Raw genomic sequence first — 15,028 nt, forward strand, 5'->3', positions numbered from 1 at the left:
AGTGGGAATATAAGTGGAAGCAACTTTTATTGAGGGTGAGAAGAGAGAGACAGGTGTCGTATTTTGAATTTCGAATTTCGAATCAAAAACAGAATTGTAACGGATATAAAGACTTTTATTGCCGCTCCTTGATTTTAAGTAATCCTTTTTGGTTTCTAATTAAATCAGCATTATAGACTACAACTAAAACGATTAAAACAAAACCAATGTCACAATATATATTTATAATTTTGTTTAATTATTTTTTGATGGTTGTGAAAAATCTTTTACCTATTAGAAATTTACTCCATCTACAATAATAATGTGTTTACTTTCCGAAATTGAGAATCAAAATCTGAAATCTAGAATAATTGACAACATTTATTTCGCAAAATAGAGGCATGAATCAGAATTAAAATCATAGGATCTACCCCATCTTGAGAATGGGGAATGGGAGAGGAATCAGTCTCCCATTCCTATGAATTCTAATTTTGCACCTCCAAAAATTCATTAACTCAATTTTACCCTCAATTCCAAAGGAAAAAAAAAAAAAGAATAGGTCATCTTTGTCATTTCTATCTTCACCATGATCACTGCCAAAATCGAGCCTCACCGCATAATCTTCGTCTTCATAGTTGGTGATGATGTCGACTACGGCGATGTTCCTGATGTGATGATGATGATGATGATGAAGAAGAAGAAGAAGAAGAAGATGATGATGATGATGATTATTATTATTATTATTATTAACAATTATTATCAATTATAATAATTTTGAATAATAATAATAATCACAATAATTAAAATACAGATTAATAATCATAACAATAGTTAATTAAGGAATTTTTAATAATTTGAACAATATAACTCATTACAATTTTGATTCCAAGACAGAATAAACACATTAATGGAAATACGGTCAATTTCGATTCCAATTATTATAGTTTAAATAAAAAATTTATTCTAATTCCCGTACTCTATTTTCATTTCATCCCATTCCATTTCTTGTCAATTATAATTTCAGTCCATTCCAATTTTTATTTAGTAAATGCACCATTATTGTGAAACTCTGCCAATATTTGCTTGTAATCAGTTTTAAAGGCATGGACCTAATCCTTTGGGATTATGGTGTGTATAGTGTTTGATTGTGAAGTTAATTTATTAAGCTTGTTAGTTATATTAATGATACTAATATCTAAAAAAATTATACGAATAACATTTTTACTTTCTTAGTGTGATTTACATTTTTTTTAATGTGGTGAAAGCTGAAAATATAATCGGGACTAAGATCCTCTCCTGATTTGAGCTCTCCTGATCTTTTACAAATTTTATGTTACCTATATTTTAGTGCTAATATATAATTAAGATTTAACTACCTTTATTTTTTAATTTAGCAACCACCAATCAAGTTAATAAAATTTACTAAGAAAAAGATTAAATTAGGAGAGAATTATAAGAGAATCAACCATAAAAACTATCTGTGTGCCTTAATTATCAAAAGTAATTGAAACAATGAAATAATCAATCAAACTGCCGAATTGAATTCTCATACTTGTGCTTAATGAATGAAATATTAACTTTCATTAAAGATAATAGTTGCAGTAATGAGCCAATGCGTTTTAACAATTAACTAATGATCTGTATAATTTGATAAGGTTAAGTGTGTAGAAACTAAATGAAAGGAGCAGGCAAATTAATTATTAAGGCCATATAGAGGACCTAAAAATTTAGGCACAACATGAACATCTCCATAAACATGGCATTTGATGAACATATAAGCTAATTTTCTTTAGAAATTTACATCAATTTGGAATTTTGCTAAAAAGTATACAGTATCCCTAATAGCGTGTTAATCTTTCAAATTATTGGTCAAGTCGCTAGGAAAATGACGTTACCCTTCCACTTATATGAACGAAGTTGAAATTGCCCCGTCAACTCGTGGTAATTAATTAACTACGACATATAATAAAAACATAATAATAAGTTTATTGACGCACATGAATTTGACCTGACCTAGGACTGGGGCTGGAAAGTCCCATACAAGAAAGTCTGGGGGAGAGAAGAATCTTGGGACTAGGTCTTGGTGAAGGGACTGGAGCATTCATTATACTAGAGCTTGCGATGGATGAAGGTCCTGGTCTTGGAGACAAATTGACTTGTTCAAGTGCATGGAATTGCAGCTGGGTTGGGTAATCTCTAACACAACTGATTCTGGGACCTGCTCCTGTTGTCCATATTTTGCGTGACAAAGGCTTCTGATCGTCATCAATTTCAAACACTTCTGCTTCTGCTTCCACATCATTATTATTGCTATTGTAATTCAGCTTTGGGTCTTCTTCTTCATTGATTAAGGCTGCCGCTGCGGTGCTGACGTTCTTTGTTTCGACATCAACTTTAGCAGATGAGTCCAATTTAAGTTCTTTACTATCGGAGGCTTTTGGAGGGATGTCATCATCAATGGGATGTTTCTGCATAAATGAAAATGGAGACCAAGGTAACATACATTACTTAATATATGCACACTTGATTTAATTTGCTTATTCATAGGAATATTTGTGAATTAATGCTACGTTGTCTGAAACTTATAACGTACGAACGAAATTCAATGTCCCTCAAACAATGGAAATATAGAGACATCCTTTAATTATTATTTGTAAGCCATTCTCATATTTAACTAGTAGGCTGTAGGTTGCAACAACGACTATACATAACTTATTAGCTCAAAGCCTTGAAACGAAAATATAATTTTAATTTTTCTTTTTTATATAGCTAGTGTACAGATATTTCAGTGCTTTCATAGTTTCGAACATCTCGAATGATTAATAAGAGGGATATTATTTTAATTACCTTAACATTTGTCAAGTCCACTTGATGATCCTCTAGGAAGCTACAAAATTCCATGAAGTTCTCCTCTGTTGGCCGATAATGACCGCTGAAGGGCCATATAGCCTAAACAAATTAAGCATCAAGTTATCTATATCATAGAACAAGATGTAAACGAAATTTTAGTTTATATATATATATATATATATATATAGACACACACCTCTAGGATCCCATCAAGGACAACCAATCTCCCGGATGCAATGGTGGCGCCGCCGGCAAGAAAACTAGAGTGCTGAAAAAGGCCTTTCTTCTTCTCCCCAACATACAATTTTCTTGAAGTACTGAGGACAAATATCCATTTAGAACCCTCCACTGTACTTACACAAACCCTACTTTGTCTGTAAAGAAGCTTTCCATTTTCTATTACCACTTCATATGTTTCCCTCTCTTTCTGCAAGATCAATTGTAAATAACAAATATATATCACTACTTTTTTTTATTATATATATTATATATAGGTCATATACATGTAATGTAACAACTCTTAAATGAGGACTTAGTAACTCTAGTAATAAACGCCGAACACTATATATGGAAATGTGAAGTAATATTTGTAGTACGCGGTTATCCATTTATGTTAGAGTATATATGTGCTTACTGGTCCAAGGTATTTGATGCATTGATGTTGTAGATCATTTCTCGGGCACTTCGCAACATTTACTTCTTTGCCATCTCCAATGTCCAACCTTCAGTAATTTTCACAAATCAAAGAAGGTAATTAAAAATATGTAGTATTAAATTAAAGAAGGAAATGATCAATTCCTTAATTATATATCAAGGGTATTCTTTAACTAGCTTACCAGTAGAAGAAAGGTTGGGTGCTCTCACTGGCAAACCAGACTTCATAATACAGATGAAGATTGTGACCATAACGATGGCGGGGATCAATCTAAGCAACAGAAGAAGGAAAAAGTAACAATTTTGTAGCAAGTTGTTCTTTATCGAAAATATTCAACTAATATTGAGATGAAAGATGTTTTCTCTTAAATAACTGTGAACTGACCGCTTCAAGCCAGTGTCTTAGAGCCAATTTCTGAGCCTTTTCATCCTTGCACAGACCCTTTCCAAGCTGCGTACAGTTAACAATATTAACCAAGTCAGCCATTGACAAAACAGAAATTTAATAATGCTAGATAGAATGGGAACATATTGTGGATCACTAATATTCAAAGGTTGCGCTGTTGAATCTTCTCAAGTAAATTAAGATATTAGTTAATTTCCAAACAGTAAATTTGCCCTAATATATATAATTAATTAAATGTACCAAAATGCAAAGGAGATACATGATCTTTTGGGTTTATCAAATCCTTATAAACGAACTGATGAAATTAACATAATTGATTAACCTTGGCAGCCCTTATCCTAGCCCGTTCCCATCGAGAAACTGCAGATTCTGCCTTATCAGAGTTGAAGAATGACACTGAGCTTCGCGTTAAAGCTGCCCTATCTAATTCTTTCCACCTGCATGCAAAAACCTAAAATTAAATAATAAATTATAATAATACTAACAATAACTGACCGTTTCCATATATAGAGAGAGAGATTAATTAATTAATTAATTAATTAAAACAATTGATAATACCATAACTCCTCCACAACGACAGCGCAATCTGCTAGGTTTCTTCGCGTCCGATAGCTCTTATAAAATTTTTGCAGCTTGGTTGCAGCTCTGTGATGATCAACCAGCTCATCGTCACTTCCGAATTCCCTCAGCTTCTTACAATTATTATCAGATTCATGATGATCGCCATCAATGCCATTATCCAACTGACCCCTCTTCTTGAAGCTCTTATTAATTCCCATCATCGGCTTCGTCTCCTGATGATCGTTCTTCAATTCGAAGGTCGGTGATTTCGCAGTAATCATATGCAATAGTTACTATTATTTGCTGAATATTACTTTAAATCTTGCTGTGAACGTAACGAAATCTGCTAGCCAGGCCCTTTATTTATACAAATGGAAAGCTCGGTCACTACGATTGAGACCTTCAAATACGCAACATGGACACAACAAATATTGAATGAATAAAAATCTAGAAAATATTCAACGTGTATTGTTTGAACGTAGAAAATAAAATGGCCAGCGTTCTAAGTTGTAATAATACAAAGTACCACCACTGTGCACGAGGTTGAATTTGAGAGGAAGTTGGAAGTCAAGCTTTGTACTCTTTTTCTTTTTTTATTATTTTGTTGGGGAAAATGAGGATCACCGTGTTGTTTACATAAATTAAACAGAATTCCCTCATCTTTTAAAATGCCTAAACCCCTAGCACTTATAACGGAGTTAGTTTTACATATCATTTTACTATTATAATCTTAATCTCCATGTACGTTATAAAATTTAAATATTTTAAGAATATTTTTTAAGTAAAATGAATTATATACTCTTTATGATTAAATTAATTTGATAATGAACTCTAAAGTGTGAAGACAAGTTATAATTAGGGACAATATGATAAAAATCTCTAATAATTATATAAAGTATTGATTTAAATGACATCATTATAACTACCTGGGGTTTGAACCTATTTTAAAATATGAGAGGGATTTCACTTTGTTTCTCCAAACGGCAATGGGATAATCCTCTTTTTTTTTTCATTTGGGAGCCATAATGATACTGAAGGATAGTTTGTGATTGCGATGGTTATACAATAAGTTGTTTCTACTGTACAAGTGAAATAAGTTGCTAATTAAAAAAGTAATTAGATTTTTAGTAAATTATGTTATTACAATTACTGTGAATTTGAAAGGTTGAGTATGCGCATTTGGTAAATTTATTACGAAAATATTGTTATAATAATAGTGACCAAAATAGACATAAATTTAAGTTGTCCTTTATCGATATATAACGGTATATAGAAAAGTAAGATATAATAGTCCTTTTATTAAAATATTAAGGTTGTAATAAGAACTTCAAAAAGTATGGTGATTTATTTAATAAACTATTTATTAAAAAAGTATCAAAATATAAAAACTTATGAAATAATTAGTATTTAAAAAGTTTACCAAACATCTTTTTTGTCAAAATTTCACTAGTTATAGCATTTCAATCCAATCTCTGACAAGATCTTGTGTGTTATTGAGGTGTTGTAGTTTTTAGGTCACAATTACTATATAAAAAAAAAAAAAAAAACTCTAACTATGAACAAAAAGTTAATAGTGCATAGGGATGACAAAATCTTCCACGAGTTTGGGTCCTCATGGAGCCCCACCCCAAATGGGAAAAATTTTAAATAATTTTTGGAGAATGAGGGAAAAATAATCTTCAAATTCTTAACGGGGTGAGGTTTAGTTTTGTGTTCCCCACCCCACCCCCACCCCAATCCCCATTATATATAAATGTTTTTAATTCTTATTTAATAATTTTTATTTTATCAACTATAATGTCAATTAATAATTTTTTTTATTCTTACGTAATATAAACATGATATGAATAAAAGAAAACCCTACAATATAATTCTTTTTCAACTTTAAAACATTATTATATTTTCTTTTCTTTTTTAAGGTGTTGTTCTTTTTAAATATTTTTCAATTTTAATATCATTTTAAGATATTGTTTCAAACTTTGAGAGATTTTTTAAAAATAATTTAAATACTTTATAATATGGTGATGATTTTATTTTAAATCTCTAATTTTTAATTTACTGAAATCATGTATTTATACTTAATATAAAATTTAAAAAAAATGGGGAATGGGGTGGGGATGGGGATGGGAAAATAATTCCTCACGTGGGGATTCCCTATCCCCACCCCATTAAATTTATTGGGGAATGGAGACAAAAAATTTTAATGGGGTGGGAAATGAGGTAGACCTCTCCACCCCCACCCCACCCCATTATCATCTCTAATAGCGCAAATATAATTTTTAAATAATAATTTTAAAAAATAATAAAAATATTATAAATTTTTTATTATACTGATATGAAATTAAATCAACTTAACTTTAAGTTATAGTAATAAATATTTACTAAATAATTTTATACTGTAACTTTCAAACTGTACCTATCCAACCTAAATATTAAATAGACCTTTAATGTAGGATCAGGTTACGGTGCAACTGTGGTACCGTGCTACAGTTGCATCCAGCCGTTGGATACACTTGAATTGGTGGGATCTACTGATATCTAACGGCCAGATGCAACTGAGGCACGGTACCACAATTACTCTTAAGGTTTCCCCCTTAATGTAATTGCTCTTTGATTAAAAAGAGAAAAATATAAAAATTAGCACAAAGACACAAAAGACAAAATTTTTTGTTTGTCTTATTATAAAATATTTTTTGGTTTCTAGTGAAACCGTTTTAGTTGTCATATAAATGAATTAGATGAAAAGATTGAAGATTTTAGCAAAAATATCCCTGAATTAATTCTACCTTTTTTGCGATATAAATAAATTCATACAAATTTTGGTTAACCTTTTCGCGTGAGAGAAAGGAAGAACTAGTCAAACACGTAGAGCCTCTCATACGTGTGCTGGGAAAATGTTACGTTGTCTCGGTTCCCCCTTGCCCAGCCAACAAGAAGAAGAAGAAGAAGAAGAAGAGAGAGAAGAGTAAATATTAAGACAGAAGCAAGTTCCAAGAAAGAGGTTGAAGAGAGTAAAGAAAACTTCAACATCAAAATAAAGAAATTAAATCAAATGAGAAAGCTTGAATTGAGTTTTCTTCATTTCAATTTTCATCACTGGCATTAAAATATTTACTAAAAAGATGCATATTGAAGAATAAATGTGACATACTAACAAATAAATTCAAATTAGATAAAACAGGGTTTTAATTAGTCAATTAATGTAGTATATTAGTAGGTAACATGTATTTTTCCCCAATGTGTTTTATCCATTAAAATTTTTTTCTCGTGTTTGAAACAACAAATTTGGGTTTGAAATCCACTCATTGAGTTTTCTTTAGGTTAAATAATAATAATAACGAAAGTTGTTTTCAATTTAAATTTTTAAAAAATTTTGTCATGATTTCAAGAAAATCCTTTGCATATGGGTTATTATGTGTACAATCTGACCAGACCCTAAAGAAAATAGGTTTAATAGTTAATACCCTTTGGGAAAAAAAAATAATGCAATTTTTGAAAGAATTGCAAAGAGAACGACTTATGTTGAGTTTCCATTTTCGGTCTAAAATAGGCTAAAAAAAGAACGACTTATGTCATTGTCTGACTCTTCGGCCTTTATTTGACGGCCCACTTCAGCATCATATCCGCATGACTCGCACGTGACGTGACACTGTCCACTTAATAATTTTCAACCAAGAGTACATTTGCCATATGATTCTGTATTAAAATAATTTGTATCAGAATTTTTGGTACCTATATTATTTGGAATAAATTAGGGAGAAATTAGAAACCTTTAGAGAAACCAAGACATCTTAGCATAAATTAATATTTTTCTTTTCACAATATTCCGGATCATCGATCGTGCCTCATTTTATGAAAGAGGATATTATTGAGTATGGCCTGTATGCCAAGAATTTAAAGCTTGGAGTTTGATAAATTTACTAAATGTTAAGTTACTGCCCTGCAAGTTGCAAGATATATTTTCATGTATGGTGCAATCAAAACTTGCTGCCTCCTGGAATTGAAGACTTTGCAAACAGTACATGTTAGCATATTCAAGAAGAAAGACAACATAATGCTATGATGAATATGTATAGCTATGACAAAGATGAAATCGGTTACCGTGTAAAACATGTCTACGTAGAAAGTTTGTTGGGTAGTTGCTTATTTTTAGGCTCCAAAGCCCTTTTGAAAAGGCCATACACGTTGGCGCACAAATTAAATAATATAGGTAAGTTTCATTACACTGTTTAAACTTATTAGTTTATCAATCTTTAAGAACTTTATGTTCTAGAATGGCAGGTATGGAGATAAGAGAGAAGGGTGTTACTGTAAAGTAGTGTGAATTATATAATGTAGAACTGTAGATCTCACTGACAGTATAAATCGGTCTTCAAAAAACCCACCTCAACAAAATGGGAAAGTCAATCAATTTGAGGCATCTAATAAACAAAAGTACTTACAACTAATGTAACATACATTTAAAATGGAAACAAAGAGATTAACTTGTCTTTGGATATTAGATTAACAACAAGATTCTAAGGTTTAACTAAAGGATAAACTGATAAAATCCATAATTCATGTGCTATATGACATTCTTTTCAATGGCGGTGTGACTAATAGAGTGTAGCAATTGCATGGTAGGTAATAATAACTAAATAAATTGAAGTCAATAATTAATAACACATTGCTTCGTTTGTTCAATTGATTTTTTTTTTGTTAAATTTAGTAACACATCATTTTTTGAAATTTTGAAAACACAATGAGGAATGCGTGAGAAGCAAGTAAGAATGTCATGTCAGCTTCTTGAAGTAAATAGTTTGTTAAAAAAGTCAGAATTAAATTTTTGATCCCGCTATAGAAAATGTTTTGCACAACACAATTAATAAGCAAAAACTGACAACTCGAAGAAAATTAATTGTTTTGCTTGTGGATAATAACATTAAGTGTTTATTTATTGCTTTGATCTTAGTGAATCATTATCTGATTAATTGATTCGTTTTGTTTGTTTGGGATTGAACATGTTTTTCTTTTAAAACTCTTTTTATTGATTAATCATTTATGTGTTTGTGAAGAAGAATAAGGATGGCTAAGGGCGCATTTGATGAAGTGGATGACGCAACAAATGAAAATGTTAGGGCATTTTTTAAGATAATAGATAGCCTATTGAATTTGCATGGAAGTCTTGAGCGTTTGGACAAAGATTTGCGAGAGTCAAAGATAAGTAATGAGAGAGTGAAAACAATTATGTCTAATGTGAATGTGCAAAGGAGTAACTTGCTTGGTGTGGAGAAGAGAGTTAAGTGGCTGAAAGAAGATTTTTCTAAGCATGAGCTAGATGCCTTGAAGAAAATGATAACAAATTTAAAGGAGGAAGAAGATTGTTTGAAACCAAAGGTAAGAAGATTGGATATTGAATTTGGAAAAAGTGTAGTAAAGTTTGAAGATGGTATTGCACAGGAGTTTGAGGATGGTATTAAGTTAAAGCAAGAGGAAGTAATTGGTGAGTGCAAATGAGCAGAGGATGATTTTATGAATGCATGTTACAAAGAAGGAAGATTAAGGATAGTTGATGATAATGATGCACTTGAAGTTGCTAGGTTGAATTATAGAATTAAAAAAGCAATAGGGAATTGCTTGAGATAAAAGACCTCCAGGATCTACATAAAAGTCTTGAGTTTTTTTTTACGGAGATTTGAGAGTCTCAAAAGTAAATAATGAGAGAGGGAAAGCAATTACGTCTGATATGGGTATGTAGAGGAATAACTTGTTTACTACGTAAAAAAAAAAGAGTTAGGCTGAAAGAAGATTTTTCTAAGCGTGAGTCGGACATCCTGCAGTCACTGATAATAGAGTTGAAGGAGGATGTAGCTTTTATAAAACAGAGGGTGAGAAGATTAAATATTAGATATGGAAAAAGTTCAGTGGAGACGGAGGATGATATTGAGTTAAGTAAAGAGAAGATAAATGACAAATGTAAGGGAACAACTGATGATTCTATGGATGTTGGGAGAAAACAATATGAATATAAATTTGATTATGTTAAAGACAGGGCAGTTGGTATGCTTTGGAATTTGATTAGAGGAGATATTTTTCAAGAATGACAGATGAAACTTAGAAGGCTATTCTTGTGATGATGGATATGATATTATTTAGAATTTGTTGTTCCTTTATCAAAAATGAGATTCTTGATGATCCTCCTTCAATGGTTCACAAAAGGTAAAGCATATATGTGAAAAATTGGAGTAAAAAAAAAGTAATTAAAGATTTGCATGATCAATCATAGAACCTTGCTACTAAAAGTTTAAATCTGCTCATTGACCTCATGGATAAGGTGTCGGAGAACGGACAAATGTGGGTGCCATTTCTTGCATTAGAGCGTGTAATTCATAATATGGATGAATTTTTTTTTTTTTGGTTTTGACCACGAGGTATCCTGGGGAGGGCCCAAACTATGGGAGGCACCTTTAAACCCGTACTACAACCCAGACTAGAAGTCTCATTCGAACCGAGAGGCACAGGTTCTCCCAACAAAGGCGAGTTCCCTGCGACTCGAACTGGGGAGCAAACCCAATCAAGCCACTTAAGGGGACTCCATTGCCAGTGGAGTCAACACTTTGTTGGTATATGGATGAATTTATACTCATGTAAAAGATGGAATTTTAAAGGCAATGAAAGGGATTTTAGAATAGACAAGAAATATGTGGGAAAATTAGAGGGAGAAAGTGGACAACAAGTCAATCCGAGCAACTAAGAAATTTATCGTATTTTTTATGACCCTTGTCAAGGTGGTTATTAGATTGAAAATTTTGCTAAACATAACAGAGCATTTTTTCAACTCAATTAAAAATGCAGATGAAGAAGATTTATTTGAGGGAACGGAAAAGCATTAAGAAAAAAGTCAAAGCAGGTGAAGAAGATTTACTTCCAAATAATGCATATGGGATTGTGATCAATAAGAGAGAAGCAAGTGATCAACAATAGAGATGTTTGGAATTGAAAGGAGTTTGATTTTATGATGTCGTTTACTAAGGAGACTTGACCATTTATCATAGTTTGATTTTATCTCTTTTTTGGAGATTTATTTTGCCCTTTTTATGTCTTTAAAAAAAATAATTTATGTTTTTGCATGGTATATTATGCAATAATCGGTGTATATTATGCCTTTCTTGTTTTGTAAATGAGTGATCTTCGTGCCAACATGTCTTTTGTGCAGAGCCGACTCTACTACTACGTAAATTATGCAATTGTTTAGAGCCTCACATTTTAGGAAGATCCCAAATTTAGAGAAAATCTAACTGCCTGAATAAGTAATATAAAATATCAAAGATTACACAAGGTTCTAGAAAGCTTATAATTAATGTACTAAAAGTAAACAATAACATGTATACTTAATGAGCACTAACATGTATATTTAATATAATAATAAAGTTAGAATTATAAAAATTTTGATTCGGATTATGAGAATTTTACTTAATTATTTTAATTATTTAGCCATCATCATTTAGCCATCATCATGCCATTATTTTAATTATTTTATTTTTCAGTAGTATCACTCATATTCTTTTACAAATTTAATTAGTTTTATATTGACCGATGATGATATAGCATTGATTGATGATATGGCAACATCATATTGAACCAATAATGTGGCATTGATTAATGATGTGACATGATTCTATTGGACTGAAATACTGATGTGGCATTGACTGATGATATGGCAACATATTATTATGCTAAAATGTTGATATGATGTTGACTGATGACGTGTTCTAACCAATCAAAACTTACCACGTGGCGCAATCACGAGTGTCTAAATTGTTTTTATTTGATGGTCATGATTTATCCATGGTATATATAAATGGAGGACTCACCTCCTAATTAGACATACTTGAATCTATTTTTAATCTCATTTTCTGTAATCTCTCTCTATTTTGTATTTTATACGTATTTTAGTAAAATTACCATTTTACCCCTAATTTAATTATGAATGACTAATTTAGTTTCGAGCTTGGGTTGAAAGTGAAGTCTTAACATGATCCATGAGCTTAATTAAGTAGTTTATTTTCTTTTTCTCTTTGAGTTATGTGGTTGTTTTGACTTATTGTCGATAAACAACATATCTTGTCTAGACTTTATATGGTATACCAACTTCCTAATGAAAGATTGTTACTGTCTAGCACAATAAATACTAAATACTATAGTTATTGGAGAGAAATTTCCCTATAGTATTTTGTAGGTCGTCTTGACTCAGTGTCGACAAAGAGTGCATCTAAGCTATTTAGCGGACAATGTTACCACGTTGTCGACAGAAAATTATTATCGTCTGGCACAATGTGTTCTTGACACTACACTTAGTGGAAGATCATTGATGTGCTCATAATTTATCTATTATTTTAATTTAAATTATATTTTATTATATTAATTTTTATCTTAATTTTTATATTTTGTCATTGTAGGAATACTGGGAATATTTAAGTGAAAGAAAGCAAAAAGAGAAAACAAATTGGAGCTTAATGGAAATAATTGCGGATTGTGGAAGAAAAAAGGGAAAGAAATAAAAAAATATAAATCAATGAAGATTTAATTAACCAATTTTAAGCATGCATGCACGTGGGGAGGATTATAGAACTAATTGGCAATTCAAATGGTAAGTTAAACGTGCATGAGCTTAAAAGTAGGCTGGATTTGTTTTGTTTTGAAATCCTTTTCATTTAAGGATTTGGAAGTGGCGTAACAATATAAAAAGAAAAGTGAAGAGGGCAGCCGCACGAAATTGGAGCCAAGAGAAAAAAAAGAACAGAGCAGCAGTCACAAGTCTTGAGCAAAAGCCGAGAGCAGCCGGAGCAATTTGGAAGAGGAGGCAGACGCATTAATTCTTGAGTTTTTCTTTTTCTCTTCTCGATTATCTTGCTTGAATGTTTCTAATTAAATTCATGGATTCTCTTTATATTCCATAAACTAATTTATTTTACTAAGGCTACGATGTAGCCTAACTATGAAGATTTAATTCCATAAATTTATGTTATTTTTAATTTATTATTCCATGGTTGAGTGTTTATTATTGTGCTTAATTCTTTTAAATATCTGGCCAATATTTGAATAATTTGAGGATACATAATAAGACCGAGAGGAGATTTATGTATTTTTGCTCTGTGTAATGGATGCCATGAATTGAACGAAAGATAGAGATGTGCCCACATGATTCGTGCAGTTTTTCTAAGAATTTCCATGGAGCTTAATGAATCTTTGCATATTTAAATTCACATAGAGATATAGTGGGTTAATGTGTGGAGGTATTTTTAATATTACTCGAGAGAGTATATTGAATGGATTAGGGAAATTCATTGTCAACATGGGTAGTAATAAATCGTGCAGTTTTTCTAAGAATTTCCATGGAGCTTAATGAATCTTTGCATATTTAAATTCACATAGAGATATAGTGGGTTAATGTGTGGAGGTATTTTTAATATTACTCGAGAGAGTATATTGAATGGATTAGGGAAATTCATTGTCAACATGGGTAGTAAATTTTAATAGCAGTGATGGAGGATTAAATTGGATTGGTTATGGTGAAATAGGATGTCCTAGTGTTTTAATCTCTTGGTGATTTCTATTACTGCCTGCGTCTTAATTAAATTTTCGGTTAATTTATTTTATTTTAGTTTTTAATCTAAATTTGCTTATTCGATTGTTCAAATAAATTACGGTTAGAATAATTTCGGTAGCTAATAGGATATACAATCTCTGTGAGACGATACTCTACTCTTCATTGTATTACTTGTGCCGACTAGTACACTTGCTAATTTATGCATCAATCATTACCCTCTAGCACACCAACTGCTTGATACCATATTTCTTAAAGTGAGGATTATGAGAAGTGGAAATACCCCTCATAAATTAATTACAACTAAAAAAGAAATATTAAACCTATGGTGAAATGTTGAGTATGAATCTATTGTTAGCCTATATGGCTATAAATATTGATTTTGATGATAACAAACCACGTGTATTGATTAAGCAAAGATTTATGAATTGCGCTTTTATAATAAGAAAATGATGTTATGGAATCAAAGTGTTTTGGACTAAAATGAATGTATTTTAAAACCTTTGATATTGTTTTAAATTTCGGATTTAGATATATTTGAAACTATTTAAATATTTTGGATCATTCTATAATTTCACATAGTTTGGGTGAAATCATAATTTCAGAAAGTTTTGGGATTGACAAAGTATTATTTAGAAATTCTGAAATTTGACCTATTTGCAAAGTTTCATAACGTTTTAGGCTATAATACAATTTTATAAAGTTTTGGGGTCAAACTATAAAATTGAAAAATATTTCACTGTAGCAATCGGCTAACCGGATCTTGACAAACGAAAATTCGGTTGTTGGGCAGTAAGCTTCTGAGCATAAACGGCAATCCGGATTTGACAAAGCGTCATACCGGATGTTCAGAAATTCAAAATTGTGGCTGTAACGGTAACATTAAGCGGCTATTCGGATGTCCATAATTGGTAATCCGGTTACGACCAAAATGTGCATAATGACTAGTTTTTGAGCTCAAACTATAAGAACTCAAATCCAACTCATTTTCA

General features: G+C 31.3%; 1 protein-coding gene across 1 annotated transcript; it reads right to left on the reverse strand.

Annotated features, from left to right (window-relative positions):
• Nucleotides 1–1,821: 1,821 nt before the first annotated feature.
• On the reverse strand, nucleotides 1,822–4,756 carry LOC102618176 (IQ domain-containing protein IQM1-like). The gene is made up of 8 exons (XM_006466091.3): nucleotides 4,448–4,756; nucleotides 4,212–4,326; nucleotides 3,869–3,934; nucleotides 3,666–3,754; nucleotides 3,464–3,551; nucleotides 3,026–3,256; nucleotides 2,827–2,928; nucleotides 1,822–2,447 (listed from the first exon to the last, which is right to left on the reverse strand). Exons 1-8 carry the CDS (start codon nucleotides 4,729–4,731, stop codon nucleotides 1,965–1,967), a joined length of 1,458 nt encoding a protein of 485 aa, XP_006466154.3. The 5' UTR covers nucleotides 4,732–4,756; the 3' UTR covers nucleotides 1,822–1,964.
• Between the last annotated feature and the right edge of the window lie 10,272 nt (nucleotides 4,757–15,028).

Source organism: Citrus sinensis, chromosome 7, assembly GCF_022201045.2.
Source record: "Citrus sinensis cultivar Valencia sweet orange chromosome 7, DVS_A1.0, whole genome shotgun sequence".
Classification (NCBI taxonomy): Eukaryota; Viridiplantae; Streptophyta; class Magnoliopsida; order Sapindales; family Rutaceae; genus Citrus; species Citrus sinensis.